Here is an 18557-nt window from a genome sequence, read left to right on the forward strand (position 1 = left end):
CTTTTGGTAGCCCTGTGGCCGCTCACTCAATTCCATTCTCGGCAAGAGCAACCTGAAATTTGCCGGCATGCCAATCACCCTCACTATCTCTACCAGCAGCCTCAACCTCATGGCGTCTGACTGTAAACAGGTGAGAAGCACTCTTTCACCATCTTTCCATGGGGTATGATGTTTGTGGGGCCTTAGGGCACTGAAATGTGGGGACTGTTCATCTGGGTAGCTGGATTATCTGTATGAATCTGGGCTGTTTGGGGCGGGGGAAATGGCAAAATGTCCCTCCTAGTAGAAAAAGGAAAGATAAAAGGAGAAGAAAACGAGCTTTATAGCATCTTTGGCTGCATCCACACTGCAGAAATAACCCAGTTTGTGGCACTTTAACTGCAATGGTTCAGTGTTATGGCATTCTGGGTTAGTTTTGTGACATATTTAGCCTTTTCTATGAGAGGGTTCTGGTGCCAGAACAAACTACAGTTCCCAGAATTCACAGCACTGAGCCATGGCAGTTCATTTGCTGTCAAATTGGATTATTTCTGCAGTGCGGATGCAGCCTTTTAAGACCAATTTATTTTCATATGGGCCTTTGTGGGGTTCAGTTCTACTTAAATTCCTGAGATGTTAATATTTTAAACCATTAAGGCATCTGAAGAAGTGGCTTGAAATCCGTGGAAGTCAGACAAAAACATAGTCTTAAAGGTGCCACAGTAGGTTTTTTTCCTTCTCCTTTTTGCATTGAAACAGTTTAACATAGTTCTCCATACCTCTAATAGAGGTAAACATATCTAGATTCTTTCTCTCTTTCCCCCTCTCTCACACCTCTCTACCTCTAACAGAAGCAGATAGGTGTGTGAGAGAAGGAGAGAAAGAAATAATGTAGATAACTATTTAATTTTGCTATAGAGAAGCCTAGTTTACCTACATCTCTGATATCAGTGCTCCATCCATTGTACCACATTGTTACAGAGCAGACCCCAGGAGTTCTTACATGCCACTAAAGCATACATTATATTGTCAAGATGGACAAGCCTGATGCAGTCTTTTCCCTCCTACCCATAGCATGGAGGCATATTCTCAGTTGATAATCAGTATATGCTCAACTCCTTGGCCAATTTCATTGAGGTTGTAGGTGTAGAGGTCACCTTGTATTTTTGCTCCACATTCGTATCTCACTTTTCCTCCTTTCTGCTGATAGATCATTGCCAACCATCATATGCAGTCAATTTCGTTTGCATCCGGAGGGGATCCGGTGAGTGTGATTTTTAAAAAGTCTCTTCCTGCAGTGGCCTTGGTTACAGTCCCCTCCAAGCAAGACTGAATGTGTTCCATGAATTTGCAACTATAAAACATTGTGCAATCTAAAAATCATGAGTTTGTAGGGATTTGGCCCTTAAAGGGTAGGACTGGGACCTCAAGAGTGCTGTCAGTCTAGTTTACCTTACAAGGTTGCTGTGAGGACAAATATCTGACATTCATCACATCTTTTAATCTTCACAGGATACAGCAGAATATGTAGCTTATGTTGCCAAAGACCCCGTCAATCACAGAGGTAAGATGCCCTACACCGGTCAGAAACCTCCCCCCCCCAAACACAGAAACCAAGGACAAATTAGACATTATTTCAATAAAACCTGTGGATTTCATCCTACACTGGGCAAGGTGAGAACTGTCCCAAGCACCAATTTTTTAGGCACAGTACAGACATAACAGTCTTCACTGTAGTTCTCTCCCCCCCCCTCCAATTCCCAAATCTTGACTGATTTGAATTATTGGAGGATCATTTTGTGTCCTTCAGTTTATTTCAGTTACTTTAGTTAATGCTTCTTACATTTTTTTCCTGGCTGCCTGATTTGTATTTACTACCAGATATAGCACTATGGCATATATGAGTTAGAAGTAGGCCCTTTCAGCAAAACGTTGCAATGTGAGAGCTTCTGTTCATGTTACCAACCAGCCCATCATGCTCTTTTCTCTGTATTACAGACCATCCTCTACTCTCTTCCATGGCTTTCTAGTTGTATTTGTTTCAGTTCTGAATGTTTTTCTTTCTTTTGACAGCTGGCCACTGAGCATGCTCACTGAGCTGTTCTGGAAATTTTCTTGCCTTCATTTTTTTAAAATAAAGATTTATTTTTGTGTGTGTGCTGGATGTTATCACAATTCCCCAAGTGTCCTGTTACCTCTTTTTTACATGTGGGTGGTGCTGTTTGGACTGCAGAAGTGATGAAACTCACTGCCTAAATGTTGGAAACAGATGAAATAGTGCACTTATGTACTGACAAATACTTTTGAGGCTCTTCTCCTCTATCTCCTGGCATTCTGGTTCTGTTTTTCTGCACTACAGACTGGGGAACACATGCATTTGCTTTGTTCAGATGGATTTATGTGACTTGATAGCCCTTGAGGTTTCTTCCAACTCTTGATTCTGTATTTCAAATGTATAGAGTCAAGGGCTGTGTGATGCTAATCCCACTCACAAATGCCCAGGTGAAGAGTTCTCTGGCAGCTAGGCTATCGCCCTATTCTGGAACCTAGCTGTAGGGAAGGGAATAAAACTTGCTGGGGCAAGGCAGTATTATATGTGGAAAGAAGTCAGAGGTCATTCAAGAGAAGTTTTAAGTTTCCTCTTCTTACCATTTCCTACCTGCAAATAGCCACCCCAGCAGCCATGACAAGGAGAGAATGAGGTTATGAACCCTTTATTTTCATCATGCCACCCTAGTTTTGCTTCCTGTCTGTTCCTTCCACTCAGAAAGTTCTGGGTAGAGAAGCCAGGAAGAGTTGTGACCCTGTTGAATCTGGTTGGGTGCTTTTCCCCAGAGCCATTCAATGAGTTCAGACAAGCACCATATCTCTCTCTCTCTCTCTCTCTCTCTCTCTCTCTCTCTCTCTCTTGGTGTTTCCCTGCAGCCTGCCATATCCTGGAGTGTCCTGAAGGGCTAGCCCAAGATGTCATCAGTACCATTGGGCAGGCTTTTGAATTGCGCTTCAAGCAGTACCTCAAGAACCCGCCCAAGCTTGTCACCCCTCACGACAGGTAAGAGTTCCTCTAGTTTCCTTTTCCTCATGCCAACCTGCCATCTCTCTCAGGTGATTATAAGAAATCCATACATTTTTAATATTAAAACCTAGCACTGAAACACATTCTTCAGTTACTTGCCTAGCAAATTTTCTTCCTTCCCTTGACACACACATCTCTCTTGTCCTGTTTATTCCCTGTCCTCTCTTTTCCTCCCCTTGGTCTTCTCCCTCTTTTCACCATATCTTGCCCCAACCCTCTTCTTCTCCATCTCCCTCACTTATGCTCCTTGCTCCTTCTATCAGTCTAACCCCTTCTCCTTCTTCTGCATCCTCCCCTTCCTATCTCTTTCCTTCCTCTGGGTTTTTCCCCCTGCCCTCTCTTCTTCTCCCCATTGTGTCTTCCCCCTGTATCCCTCATATTTTGTCTCTGCTTCTCTTCCCATCTCCCCCTCCCATAACTTCCCCGTCTATAGCTGATCCCTGATTCCTCTCTCACCTGTTCCCTCCCTCTGTATTATTTCCCCTTCTCCATATCTTCCTTCCCCTTCTCCCAATATCTTCCCACTGCTCTGTCTTCTCCTTTCCTCTCAGTTCTTCTCCCCATGTCTTCCGCCTGTGCTCACTCTCTGTGTCCCTTTGCTCTCTCTCCTTGTCTCTCACCTTGGAACTTATCTTCATCTCACTCCTGATTCCTCTCTTGTTTCTCCCAACTCTTTCTTGCCTTTGTAGAGGCTTCTGATTGGCCGTTGAGGAAAAACAGGATCCTAGACTTGATAGGCCTCTTTTTGGGGAAGTGAGGGTGGGCCAAAGGAGGACATTGCCCCCAAATAAGAATTCTGCCTCCCTCCCAAAAGGAAATATTCCTTCAGTCTCCAAATTTTTAGCCTGGCAAAGAGAGAAACATTGAAATTAATTCACACCTAGAACTTTCTATTTCTTCCTGCTTGCACATTTTCTTCAGATGCCCAAATTGTATTTCTGCATGCTAAGTTAAAGTGTTAAGTTTCTGTAACGCTAGAAATTTAGAGGCTGGTGGAAAATTTCATGGGAAGAACAGACTTTTTGGCTCTGGGAACAGTGTCCTCGTGCTACATCTCTGTAAAAGGGACTCTGATGACACCTTCTCTCCCCTCCTTCCTGCCCAAGGATGGCTGGATTTGATGGCTCCGCTTGGGACGAAGAGGAGGACCCACCACCCGACCACCAATACTACAATGACTTCCCTGGGAAGGAGCCACCCCTAGGTGGTGTGGTCGACATGCGCTTACGGGATGGATCCGCAGCAGCCCAGGCACCCAACCACTTGGGAGCCACCTTGGTAAGCAAAAAATGGCATCCTTTGTTCTGCCCCTTCTGCATCTGAACCTTCTCCCAGGATGCCCCCTGGCACCGCTCAAAAGGCTGATTGTGACTCATTAAAAGCACATCTTTTAGGATGGCCTTCCCCAAACTGGGAGCAGGAATGGATTGGAAACCTCCCAACTTGTCCAGTCATTATCTGTAATTGCAGAGGTGCCCACAGTAATATGAAGAAAGCTCTGTGTTGGGGCTGAATCTGACCCTCTGAGCTTCCCCAGATGGCTGTGACCCCTTTAGAATCATTTTGTGGTTTCCCGACTATTTAATGGTTTCTTTTTCCAGCTCTGAAAGGTCAAATTGTCTCTCAGTTAACCACAGTAAAAGCCTGAAACTGAAATACACTAGTGCTTTTGGGTCCATCCCTTTTCTCTTTGTCCCACTCACCATTGAAACTCCACCCCGCACCCCCCCCCCCCCCAACACACACACACAGACTTTAGTAAAATTGAATTTGGCTCTCAAGCTGCAAGAAGTTGAGGCTCAATACTATCTCTTTTTTTCTCATAGCCCGTTGGGCAGATGTCCAGTGGAGACTATGAAACACGGAAACCGCATCTCACCTCACAAGGTAAGTGCTACAGCAGCTTGGGTGGGGTAGCATTTCTCTGCACTTGTGGCAGCACTGAGGCTTCACCAAGGCTCTCATGCATGACCTTAGTCATTTTAAAGCTGCCTTCTCTGATCTGGTGCTCCCCAGATGTGTTGGATTATAGCTCTCATCATCATCATCATCATTTTATTCATTTATATCCTGCTTTCTCCCAGTGTTTGTGTGAGTATGTGCCTTCACATCGCCTGTCAACCTATGGCAACCTCATTAATTTCATAGGGTTTTCTTAGGCAAGGAATACTCAGATGTGGTTTTGCCAGTCCCTCATTCTGGAATATAGCCTACAACTCCTGGTATTTCTTGGCAGTCTCCCATTAGTCCAAGTACTTAACCAGAGCTGACACTGCTTAGCTGGGCCTCAAAGTGGCTTACAAAATCTTTTCAGAAATACAAGTTAAAATACATATGCCCTGTTCTGTCTAGTGATAGATAGTAGTTACTTAATTTTTGTCCTTTCTTAGAGCACCTTACAACAAATTAAAACAAAGTACAGCTAAAAGCTCACTATACCACAATTTTAAAATTAATTAAATAATTATATTAAAAGCACAAAGCAACTAAAAGCACACATTCTATTAAGAGCACAAAAGTAATTTAAAACATAATAGAAGATAAAACTGTACCACGTCACATTAGAAGAGCTTTCTGCCATAGGAGTTCAGAGGCTTGTCTATATAAAAAGGTATTTTCCTGCTAGCAGATAGAAAGTGGAGAAGGGGCCAACCAAACCTCCCATAGGAGCAAGCTCCACAGCCTGGAGCAGCCACTGAGAAGGCCCTCTCCTTGTGCCCTCACCAAATGTGCCTTTGATGGCAGTGGGAGTTAGCCTGGCATGTCAGGAGTGTGTGGGGTTGAGGGGCAGGTTTTGCTTTTAAAGTCCTAACCTAGGCAGACATTATTCTCTTGAGGCCTCAATATTTGACTTTTTAACTTGTAGTTCATATTAAAGTCACATGCCCAATTACTTTTAATGTAAAATATGGAGAATTTGTACTCCTGGGAACTTTGGCAAGTGAGGTTCACATTCAGAACAAGACACAGATGCCTATGTGCCCTTTTTTTTAGTGGGGAGGGGGCAGAATTTGAAGGCAGAAGTTAAACTCACAACCTTTTCCCATTTCATTGGTAAAGGATGAGGCAGCTTGTGCCAGTTCCTGAGGGGGGTAAAATTAAATAAAAAATAATAAAATATTTATTTATATCCTGTTTTTTGTGAAAACAATCAAAGCGGCGTACAACATTTAAAATCATACAAACATTTATACCATATCCCCTCTTTAAAAGGAATTAAATAATCAGAATTAAAATTACATAAAAACATTAATTCTAATAACAGTGGGCAGAATCATAACATATATGGGAGAGATCACTGTATGGCCGAAAGGCCTGCTGGAAGAGATCCGTCTTGACAGCATTCTTGAAGCTGTCTAGGTTGAATATATATATATATATATATACACACACACACACACACACACACATATGTCTCTTTTATATAATTCTCATGCTTTGCCTTTTAATTTTTTTGAGTATTTTATTTACAAATCTTACATTCTTCCAACATAATAACAGTATCATATATCATAATATTTTTGTACCCATGGAAGAAACATTTTTATACTTCCCGTTACTAAGCGGCTGTTAAATACAGTTTTACTGCTTCCCAATCCTTTCCCCATTTAACCATATCTTGTTTGTTTATTAATGCTATAAATATATCAAGTTCTTTCATTGCAAGTATTTCATTTCGCCATGTCTCTATGTGTGGAGTAAAAGGTAATTTCCAGTTTTTTGCTATTATCATTCTGGCAGCCGATATTAAATACAATAATATTTTCCAAAATTTCCTTTCTTCCTCTGGTTCCAATAATGAAGTCGTGTTTATCAAATATATTTCTGGTCGAAAATCAAAAACAATTTTTAACATTAGCTGAATTTCCAAATGGATCTTTTCCCAGTAGGACTTTATACTGTATATATACAGTGCCACCACGTATGTACCCGTTTCTTTTTGTCATCTCCAGCATCTATTCTCATTTAATTTATATATTTTATCTGTTGAACATGGTGTTAAATGCCATCTGTTTACTACTTTAAAATAGTTTTCTTTTAATGCTTGTGCTACAGAGAATTTTTTTGTCTTTAATCTATCTTTTCCCCACTTTTCCAATTCTAAATTATATCCCAACTCTTGTGCCCACTTTATCATGGAGTCTTTGATTTCCACTTTCTCTAGTGTTCTTTTCAGTAAGGTATTATAAATTTTACTTAACAGCTTTCTCTCATCCTCATCCATAAATATGATATCCAGTTCTCTTTCTCTTTCAAAACCAAATATATTCTTGTCTCTTATAAAGATTCCCTTAAGTTGTATATAATTCAATCAGTTCATACAACCTATTATGGTTATGATTTCCTCGTAGGCTGATAATTTGACGAATCTCATCCCGCAGGCCGTTCCACAGGTTGGCAGTGGTTCTGGAAAAAGTCCTCTGGGAGATTGCAGCTAATTTGGTCTTTAGAGGCTGCAGTAAGTTCCTCCCAGAGGACCTGAATGTACAAGACAGGTTGTATGGAAGTAGGCAGTTCCTTAAATAAGTTGACCCAGGCCATGTAGGGCTTTAAAAGTGATAACCAACACCTTGTACTGCGCCCGGAAACCAATAGGCAGCCAGTGGAGTGACTTCAAAATTGGTGTTAAATTAACCCCTATATCTGAAGTACTCTCCTCGCCTAACTTTTGTTAAGTGAACCAAAAATAAAAATAGTCATAATGTTAAATTTCACTTGTCTATGCATGCCTATAAAGTGGGAGAGGAGGATTGTAGACTATATTTTAAAGACAGTATATGCAAAAATGTATCCATTTCATAAGTGCTGATTTCCTGGGTAATTTTTTACCTGTAGGTGTTTGTTTTCCTCGCCTTTCCTAATGTTGTCATTTGTCATCATGATCTACTTTGTAGTATTTATGAACGAGGCAACCAAGGTGATGCACAATTAAAATACCAATCTCCTTCCTCCCTTAGCAGGAAGGGATCGATGCCTATCTGGCCGCACAGATCTCTTTGATGACCCTTCCTATGTGAATGTGCAAAACCTGGAGAAGACGCGACCGGCTGCTCTGGGAGCTACTGCCAATGGCAGTGTCCAGAGAGATCTCTTTGACATGAGTGAGTGGCAAAACAGGAGGCTGAGGGCCACAGTCCCTGGAACTGGCAGACTTGCTAAATCCATGGGTGGGAAAGCTACAGGCCACATTCAAATCCATAGGCTTTCCCCCCCCCTGAGGCCTCCCCCCTATCACCCCAAATTATTTTATTTTATTTTATTTTGAGACCCACAAAGGCTCTCAGAGCAGCTTACAGACAGTCCCCCTGCCATCATGCTTACAATCTAAAAAGACATGACACAAAAAGAGAACAGAATGGCAGTAGGGAAGGGGATCAAATCCAGCAAATACTGCTAGTTCTTCTCTCCTTCCAAAGCCAGGGTGGTTGCAGTTAAGATGAAGGAAAGGCCTTTCACCTGCCTCTGGGGCTTGGCATGGTGAAGTCTCAACTCTTGGAGATGTTTCTGAGTGCAAAATATGCCCCCTCAATGATAAAAAGACTTGGAAATTAAAACTGGACTTCATGTATGGTTTTGTTTTTAGCTGATTTTCCAGGCAAGGTGTCATATTGCAGGGTCACAAATTGGCCATGTGCCTTCCCCTCCCAACATCGCCCACCTTTTGTTTAAGCAATTGTGGGTATTCTGTGTAGGCGAGCAAGTGGGCTGGCACCAGAAGGAGAGAATGTTCTTTCTCTCCTGAGTCCCCAGCACAGAAGCCAGGCATGCTAAATGTATCAATGCCACTCTCTACTCCTCCTCTTTCAGCCTTTTATGATTTTTTGGCAGGCTTCTAACAGTTGTCAGCGTATTTTTCAGGTTGCAGTGACAGCCACAGAGGGGTGAATGGGTGTTTGAGGCATGCATGGCATGCCCCATGATGGAGATTTACCAGAAATGATTGACTTGAGGAAAGTTTCTGTATACTGTATTTTCCAAGTGCTCTTAATTAGGTATGGGGAATGTGTGGCTCTCCAGAAGGCACTAACTGCAACTCCCATAATTTCTCACCATTGGCAGTACAAGGGCTGAAGGAGCTACAGTGAACAGCATCTGGGGAGGGGTATTGCCCAGCCCCACTGTAAAGTGTAAAGGAAATTTGTTCCTTTTAGAGTTCAAGAATGGAGCTGTTAGACAGCAATTCTTTTCTCTTTCATAACAGCATGGAATGGATCCTGGCTTGCAAGCCTAGCTTCTGCCCCAACCTGACAAACTCACCTTGCAAAATTCTTGCAAAACCATAGCAATGGCAGCAACTGAGAAATAAATGACAGTAATGCAGACTGACCAATAATCAGCAAGCACTGTTTCCAAACTATGCACATTACACTTGTTCTTTGACTCACATCCTTGTGTTCAGTAATATATTGAGTCAACCAGAGTGGATTTTAGCCTCCTGCACCCCATATATGACCCCTTCCAGTGGGGATGGGCAATTGTGGAGGGGTCAGTAGTCATTCTCCCCCATGCCCCACTCCACCACAGGATACACATTCACTCCTGAAGCAACCAAAACCCACCCACTTATGTGATGTTATTGCCAACAGGGCCAATTTCATGTCGAACAGCCACATTTTTGTAGCAGTTGTGAGTGGGTTTTAAAATAATAGAGTACATTGCAGAAATCCAGTCTCGAAGTTACCAGAGCATGTACAACAGTTTCTAGGTCCCTCTGGGCCAGGTATGGGCGCAGCTGGCGGATCAGCCGAAGCTGATAACAGGTGCTCTTGACCGTCGCATTCACCTGAGTGGTCAGATGAAGCGACGAGTCAAGAAGCACCCCCAGACTGCGCACGGAGTCCTTTACAGGGAGCGTGACCCCGTTCAGGACAGGTGGAACCACCGCCATTCCTGGACCAGGAGAACCTATCACTAGTACCTCCGTTTTCTCTGGATTCAATTTGAGTCGGTTTTCCCTCATCCAGCCCATTACTGACTCTAGACAGGCCACGAGAGGAGAGACGTTTTAAATGTTTTTCAGTTGATTTTTTATCTAAGCCTTTTTATTTATTTATTTTGAGGGGGCTGGGGCCACAAAAGGCTTATGAGCTGCACCTCCCCCACTCCCTGCCCTGTCCTAAAGGCCCACAATCCCAGGTTAGCAGCTTCTAGCAAAGCAAGGTTCTAGGTTCTCATCAGGCGCCTCTGCCTTTTTCCTCACCCTTCTTTAGAGCCATTTGAAGATGCCTTGCGGGTGCCACCCCCTGCACCACCAGCCCAGCTGGTGGCCTCTATGGAGGAGCAGTTGCGGCGGGAACCCTGGTACCATGGTCAGATGAACCGCAAAGAAGCTGAGAAACTACTGCAAGCCAATGGGGATTTCCTGGTGCGTGAGAGCACCACCACACCGGGCCAGTATGTGCTGACTGGGCTACAGGGCGGACAGCCCAAGCACCTGCTTCTCGTTGACCCCGAAGGAGTGGTAAGTATGCCAAAGAGGGACAGCGACTAGACCTCACCTACAAAGTAATCAGGCACGCACACACCTGTCCCAGACGATGGATGGCTTTTGTTGAAGCCTCTGTGTCAGAGATGGGGAGCATGTGACTCTCCAAATGTTGTTGGACTGCAGAACCCGTCAGCCCTCACCAACTGGAACAGGTGAGATTCTGGCCTGTCTGTGTCTAGGGGGAGCTGCATGTCCCCCAACCCTTTCCAGAAGCAATATGGGGGAAGCAGGACTAATTTGGTCAAATTATCATAGGCAAGTTCAAGAAGACTTAATTTAAACAATTCGTTGTTAAATCAAATTTATCAAGATTGTCAATGGGAGACAGCAACCTCCAGCTTTAGTAGTAAGGAGGACAAAGAATCCCCAAATTCATCCTTCTCCCCACTCCTGGGGGCTCTTGTGTTAATGGAGGGGTGACTGTATAAATTGAATCAGTGTGTCATTTATTGTGGAGTCAAGTCCTTGAAGCGACTTGAGTCAGAATAAATTCACACGCATTTACATTGCTGCTATAATTATATAGTGTGAAGAGCTGTGGAGGCCTGGGTGTGGATTCAATATTAGGAATAAAAAACATAAGGAGAGCCATATTGGATCAGACCCTAATCCAATATTCTGTTCTCACTGTGGCCCAACAGTGGAAAGCTCACAAAGAGGACATAAGTGCAGTTGAACCTCTTCCTCTACTTTCCCAGCAGCTGATACACAGAGCCATCCTCCTTGCAGTATTAAGACAGCTTTATACTGTATGAATATCTCTTTAAACCCTTTTAAAGCCATCCAGGTTGGGGCCATTGTGCTTCCTTGGAAGCAAATTCCATTGTTTTGTTTTCTTTAAGACTTTAGTCCAGGGTGAGCGTAGTGTGGTCCATGGGCCACATGTGAACTGTAAACCCCCCTTTCATGGCCCTTGAAGCATCTAATAGTCCTCCAAAGCCCTCAGCCCTCTAAAATATTTTTTGGAAAATATTGTGCAGTTTCTAGCTATTTTTGCCCCAAGATCAAACAAAAAGCCCCCAAACTATGAAAATTATGAAAATACCTTCAACACTCACAACAAGCATCTCAGAACCCCCTATTAGTCTGAAATAGCTTCCATTTTTCATAGCAGTTCCTGGCAGAATGGCAACAGAAAATGACACAACATTGACACAACAGCCTGTTACAATTTTGAAAGGGACTGCAGAAATTTGGGCTAGCTGTGGGCTGCATGCAGCCTTCACTGAGGGGTTTTGGAGGGATGACCCCCTCTTGTTCCCCATGCAGTCGCCTCCCTTGTTCTAGGCAGCTACAAATATTGGGCAACCCCTAGAAAAATGTCACTTGATGGGTAAAATCCTGTTAACACTATTTGAGAACAAACCTATTAAGTGTCTTAGGAATAGTCAAACAATTAGTCTGTCTGATCAGGACTGCTTCTGCATCTTCAGCCTGGGGCTGTCAGTCTACAGCTCCCATCTCCGAGACAGTAGGGCCAGTAGGAACTGTAGTCCAAAGCATCCAGAAGGCAACCATTCCCCTACCCCAGGTTTAGGGTATCAGATTAGGAGACCGGGGTTGAAATCCTCCAATTCAGCCATGAAGTTCCTGGAACCAGTCCCTCTCTATCAGCCCAGTCTGTTTTTCAGGGTTGCTGTGAGGGTAAATATTGAGTTGGCAGGGAAGGAAGGCTCCTTGAGCTCTCTGGAGGAAGGGCACGGCTCTAAATCAACAGACTTTTGGGTCTCACACTAAGCCTCTAATGTGGCTGCGTCTTTTCCCCTTTTAGGTCCGGACGAAGGATCACCGCTTTGAGAGCGTCAGCCATCTCATCAGCTACCACATGGACAATCGGTTGCCAATCATCTCGGCAGGCAGCGAGCTTTGCTTACAGCAACCTGTGGAGCGGAGATTGTGAGAAGCCAGGGGGCTAGGTCCACTGTCCTGATCTCTTGTACCCCTTCCTCTTTTATCGCCTTGCCACTTTTTACTGCTGCTCCTCACCTTACCCTGTTTTTACAGCAGGGGTGGGCAAAGTGCAGCCCCAGGGCTGTTTTTGACACCAAAAAAAAAAAAAATCCTTAGCCAAAAACTTGTTTGCCCTCAAATGCCCTCTAGGAGCTATGCAGGGTATTTTTGCCACATTTTTGGTTTCCATTTTAAGCCCAACAGAAGCCTTTTTAAAACAGGAAGTGAACCGAAAGTGATAAGACAGTCACTTTCTGTTATTAAAAAAGGTGTTTCCTGGGCCTTAAATGGGATGGGGTCCAGTAAAATGGCAAAATGTCCTCCCAGATGGTACTTTGAGACAGTTTTATTGAAGTGCAAGATAGGTTTGAGGCTCTTCAAGGTCTCCAGGAGGGCTAAAACCCTAACCTTCCACAGTTGCCCACCCTGATTCTGTGCTGGCTGTTAACTGCCATCCCCTTGTGCATGTTATACTTGCACTTACAAACACACACAATTGCCTGTACAAAGCTTGGAAGAATAATCCTTTCTTGCCCCACAATTTCCATAACCCATCTGCCTGCAGTGGTCATGCTGGCCAGAGGATTCTGGGAGTTGTAATCCAAAAAAGGAAGTCTTCCATATTCTGTCTTTGTGCCACTACTTGACAGGAATTTCTGGGTAATGAGTGCGGCTTTCAGCCTATACTTGGACTGTAGCTCCCATCAGCTCTGTCCTGCAAAGCCACTGGTGCAAGATGGTGGGAGTTGGAGTCGGACTACGTCTAGAAGGACCTCATTGTGTCCAAACCTCCGCAACAGCTTCTTCCACACAAATACAACCTCAGAGGGGATAAAATGAGGGTAGTGGTCTCACACAAAAAGTTTCCCCTACCAATGAAATTTGTACAGTGGAGCCTTGTTATACGCTGGGGTTTGGTTCCAAGATCTCCCGTGTATAACAAAATCCGTGTATGCTCAAGTCCCATTGAATATAATGGCATAGCAAAATGGTGGCCCTTATAAAAAATGGAAAATCAAGTTTTGACAATTGAAATTTATACTTTTTTGAACATTTTCAAACCACGTATGCTTGAATCTGTGTATAAAAAATCCGTGAATAAGAAGGGCCGACTGCACTTCTGCCATTATAGTAACTTAAAACTTCAGCATTTAGAAGTACAGTTGCTCCTTCCAAAGACAAAGGGCAGGCAAAATTCCTAAGGGAATGTGACCACAGCAGGGTTCTAGGTGTGAACTGTTTTCAGTGTCTCACTTTCTGCATTTAGGGACTGAAGGAACATTTCATTGTGGGGGAGAGAAGAATTCTCATTTGGAGGGCCTTTGTTTTGCCACCTGCCCACTCCCCCCTTCCCATACTTACACTCCTGCTCCACAGTTGCACCAAGAGCAGCACCAGTCTTTGCATCTCCCTTTAGCCTGAGCTTGGATCCTCAAGGCTTTCTGGTGGAGGGGTGGAGGAATGGTTTCCCCTTCTCTTACGGTTCCACACACATACACACCTTTCACATTCGTCACCCCCACCCCACCCCACCCCACCCCTGGAAGCAGCCTTGCCTCTTCTTTACAAAGCACTTATCAGGATGCTATTCCTCAGTGAGGGTGCTCAGGATTTGATTTTGTAGCATCCCTGTGGATCCTGTGCCTAAAGCTTCCTCAGCTAAGAACAAAGAACCCTCAGATTCCACTGGCCTGTGCCAAGGTATCATTTGTCTGTCTGCTCTTGGTAACATAGCAAAAGCCCTGTTGAATCTTCAGACAACAGATTCAACTAATGCCAAAGCCCCTATAATCGTGTTTCTTTCCTGGGAGGTGGAGTGGGAGACATCAGCTTTCCTTCCCCCGCCCCTCTTTTCTAAAGCACAAAAAAGGAGGGCGAGTCCTTCCCCACCTCCTTCCAAATGTATAACCTGCTCATACCCCCTTCCCTTCTTCACTTTACATATTAACTCTGTGTGCCTTGACCCTTTTCTAGGTCTGAGATTTTATGCAAAAAAGAAAAAAAGGAAAAAAAAATCTCCTTGCTCCTGCAGCAAATTTAGCCAATTCCAGAGGAGGACAGATTGGTCAAAGGAGTGAGAGAAAGAGGGAGCGTTTCCTCTTTCTCCACTCCGTTTCTAACCCCGGTAGCCTTTTGGACTTGGATAAATGCTGTTGGTCTAGCAAACAGCCCCCTTACCTTGGGTAGGCTTCCCATGGGCAAAACAGAGCTTGGAAGAATGCCACTTTGTTGGACTTCAGCCTCCCAGGATCATTGCCCAACCAGTGTGGCCTCCAAGCTCTGAGGCACAGCTACCGTGAATGATGTGGGGAAGGAAGGCTGGAGGAGAAACGTATCCTAGATTTATACCCTACACTACAGTTTCTTCTCCCTGTACTCCCCCAGCCTCTCCCCGCACCCCTGAAAAGCACAGTCTCAGCAGCACAGAGGCCCCTCAGGATTATGGGATGCTCACCCCTGAGTGTCAGTGCAAGGATAAATGCTCAGAGGGAAGCTTCCCGCGCAAAGAACTGGGCCTAAGGAAGGCATTGTTTTAATGGGGTGAAAGGGAGAAAAAAGAAGAAATGTCTATCCTTCTGGTGTTCAGGCTCTCCTCCCCTACCTTCCTTCTCCAGGTCTGTACATACGTTTGATAAGTTTGTGTTGCATGTATATTGTTATATTCCAGAAGCCAAAGTGTAGCCCCCGTCCTTTCCGGCTGACATCTCTTTATCACTGTGCCTGCCCCACCTTTCTGTGGGGCTTCGTTTCCACCTCACCCCATTCACGTTCCCCTTCATCCTATCTGCACACTTTGTATCAGTTTGATTTTATCTTGATTATACCAAAGGAGCCCAATGGTTATTATTAAAGTTGGTATTTCTTTAGACTGTGGCTGCGAGAAGCTATTTCAGGTGAGGTTTGGGTCTGTTTTACTTTCTACAGAATTGCAGTAAGCCATGGTTTGCAAGGCGGATGACCCAACAAACCATAGCTGCTCTTTCTCACTTCTGGTTTCTCTCTTGGCCCCTTTTGTTGACTCCAAGCAAGAGAAAACAAGCCACCATTATAAATTGGGGCCTCATTCCCACTACCTTTTAAACCAGATCACAAATCGGTTTGAACCGGTGTAAATGACCCTGGTTCGCACTTGAACCAAAACACTGAAGCAATTCGAAGAGGGGGGGCCATGTGCTAAACCCATTTAACCCATGTCTTTTTGACGCTGATTTTTTCTGCGTCTTTTTGGATAAATCAGTTCCATGCAAGTGTGAACCAGATGCAAATTGGAATCGATTTAAATTTGCCCTTTTGCTGGCTGGAGTGGGTTCATTATGAATCGATTCATTCGTGAATATGAACCACAAGTGGGTCATTTTATTTTATTGTGCAGCAAGAAAATGCAATTGGGGCAACGCTCCGCTGCCAAACCATTCTGTCGATTTGGTTCGCAAAGTAATTTATTTGTAAGTAGGAATGTGGCCTTGAATATCCTGGCAAGACATGGCTTAAACAACTGAGAATTCATAAACCAGCAACAGACTGTGGGTTCAGATTGTGTTTACGGCTGGTTAACCATGGCTTGTTAGCAAAGGCTATCAATTTATTGGCCCATGTGCCTCAGTTGTGTCTTTGTTGGAGTGGGAACCAAGCAGCCCTCAACATACTCATGGATGGCAACTCCCATCAGCCCTATCCAACGTAGCCATTGGTGAGGAATGCTCCAGTCCAGCAGCTGGAGGACTGCATGGTTGCCATACTTGCTGTGCACTGATAGGCAAAACCTTTTCTACATTTCACTTTCTGAGTCCTACCCAAAGATGGCAGAGGTGAATTTGGGATCTTCTGAGATTTTGTTGCAAGGATTAGCAGAAAGGGAGAGCTCTTTTTCTTGAGGCAAGAATTTTATTTTAATTAATTTTAATTTAATTCTTCTCATTAAATTTAAGAGAAGAATTGGTGGACAGAGCGACATAAGTCACAGTAAACAGGGAGAGGAACTAGGTAGGGAAGGCCTGCCGGAAGAGATCCGTCTTAAGAGCCTTCTTAAAGGCTGTAAGAGTAGAAATGTCGCGGATCTCCTTTGGCAGGTCATTCCATAGCTTCGGAGATGTAATGGAAAAGGCCCTCTGGGTGACTGAAGTTAGCTTAGATTTTTTTGGCTGTAGTAGTTTTCTTCCAGAGGACCTTAGAGTGTGGGACAGACAGTATGGAAGTAAGCAATCCCTTAAGTATTCTGGACCCAAGCCATGTAGGGCTTTGAAGGTAATCACCAACACCTTGTACTTTGCCCGGGAAACTGATAGGCAGCCAGTGCAGGGACTTCTTGACCGATGTTATATGGTCATTCCTAGAAGTTCCCGTGATCAGTCTGGCTGCCATATTTTGTACCAACTGAAGTTTCCGAACTTGGCACAAGGGTAGCCCCATGTAGAGCGCATTACAGAAGTCCAATCGAGAGGTTACCAGCACATGTACCACTGTTTCAAGGTCTCCCTGCTCCAGGAAGGGGTGCAGCTGGCGTATTAGCTGAAGCTGATAACAAGTGCTCCTGACTGTCGCATCCACCTGAGCTGTCAGGTGAAGTGATGAGTCAAGGAGCACCTTCAAGCTGCGGACAGTCTTTCAGGGGAAGTGTGACCCCATCCAGAACTGGCTGGCATAAGTCCATTCCCAGATTGGGAGTCCCTATTCCTAGTACCTCTGCCTTACCTGGATTCAGCTTGAGTCGGTTTTCCCTCATCCAGTCCATTACCGCCCCAAGACAGGCATTCAGAGGAGAGACACCATCCTTAGTCACTGCATCAGTCTGAGACATGGAGAAATATATTTGGGTGTCATCAGTGTACTGATAACATCCTGCCCTATGTCTCCGGATGATTTCTCCCAGCGGCTTCATGTAAATGTTAAACAGCATAGGAGACAATACGTCACCCTGGGGGACGCCAAATTTTAGCTCTCTTTTAGAAGAGCAACTGTCTCCCAGCCTCACCATCTGGAATCTGCCTGAGAGGTAAGACCGGAACCACTGTAGAACAGTGCCTCCGATACCTAACTCTCTCAGGCGTTCCAGAAGGATACCATGGTCGATGGTATCGAAGGCTGCTGAGATGTCCAAGAGCACCAGCAGGGCCACACTTCCCCTGTTGATGCCCAGATGGAGATCATGGGCTAAGGCAACCATGGCAGTCTCGATTCCGTATCCTGCCCTGAATTCAGTTTCAAATGGGTCCAGGTAATCGGCTTCATCCAAGACTGCCTGGAGTTGATTGGCAGCCGCCCTCTTGATCACCTTGCCCAAGAATGCCAACGACACCAGGCTATAATTATTTCAATCCAGGGAGAGAGGTCCATAATAGCCTGGTTTACTGTTGTTGTTGTTATTATTATTATTGGGGGAATGGTAGGAATGCTGGCCTCCTGGGGCAAAAATAAGAAACATCATTGTGGCAGCTTAAAAGCAGCCTTTTATTTGGCCTCAGATTTCATGGACTGCAGCTCCATTCTGGAAATGGCTGGGCAGGGCGACCAGATGTCCTCCTTTTCCAGAGAGAAAAACAAACCCCAGCTCCCAGAATTCCATAGCCTTGAACCAGAAAAAGTTAAAGCGGTGCCAAACCGGATTTTTTCTCCAGTGTGGATGCAGCCCTGATCTCCAGAGTCACGCTCTTTTTAATACTCAGGCCACTATACTACAGTTTCTTCCCGCCCATCAATGTAAACTATAAGCCCTAAAGAGCCTAAAGCTAAGCAGGGCCAGTCCTGGTTGGTTCTTGGATGGGAGACCGCCAAGGAATAAGCTATGTATTTCCAAGGAAAGGAGCAGCAACGCCATCTTTGATTGAGAAAACCGTAAGAGATTCATAAAGCCGCCATGCCTGGACAGAAGACTTGAAAGCTGCATACAAACACGGCTTTAATCCTTATTCAGCAGCGTAGAAACAAACTGCCTCATTCCTACAATTCCCGTCATGCTTTGCGCAGCCTGGCTCCCATTGGTCCGCCCGCTCCCTTCTCTCTATACTGATTGGCTAGCTGGCCCGTCGATCGAAAACGAGTTCCCGCCCTCGCAGGACTCTCCCA

General features: G+C 44.6%; 1 protein-coding gene across 4 annotated transcripts in view; it reads left to right on the forward strand.

Annotated features, from left to right (window-relative positions):
- The window catches only part of SHC1 (SHC adaptor protein 1), a 38718-nt gene extending 25217 nt beyond the window's left edge, over positions 1 to 13501 (forward strand). For 2 of the 4 annotated variants that reach the window (XM_042438889.1, XM_042438886.1), the window contains 9 exons: positions 11 to 130; positions 1190 to 1243; positions 1492 to 1543; positions 2905 to 3031; positions 4162 to 4333; positions 4882 to 4942; positions 8014 to 8157; positions 10267 to 10517; positions 12316 to 13501. In XM_042438889.1, coding sequence (XP_042294823.1) covers positions 11 to 130; positions 1190 to 1243; positions 1492 to 1543; positions 2905 to 3031; positions 4162 to 4333; positions 4882 to 4942; positions 8014 to 8157; positions 10267 to 10517; positions 12316 to 12444 — 1110 coding nt within the window. In that variant the 3' untranslated portion in view covers positions 12445 to 13501. The remainder of the gene's footprint in view (positions 1 to 10; positions 131 to 1189; positions 1244 to 1491; positions 1544 to 2904; positions 3032 to 4161; positions 4334 to 4881; positions 4943 to 8013; positions 8158 to 10266; positions 10518 to 12315) is intronic. The other 2 variants (XM_042438887.1, XM_042438888.1) reach the window with 2 other exon arrangements.
- The last annotated feature ends 5056 nt before the right edge of the window (positions 13502 to 18557 follow it).

Source organism: Sceloporus undulatus, chromosome 9, assembly GCF_019175285.1.
Source record: "Sceloporus undulatus isolate JIND9_A2432 ecotype Alabama chromosome 9, SceUnd_v1.1, whole genome shotgun sequence".
Taxonomy (NCBI): domain Eukaryota; kingdom Metazoa; phylum Chordata; class Lepidosauria; order Squamata; family Phrynosomatidae; genus Sceloporus; species Sceloporus undulatus.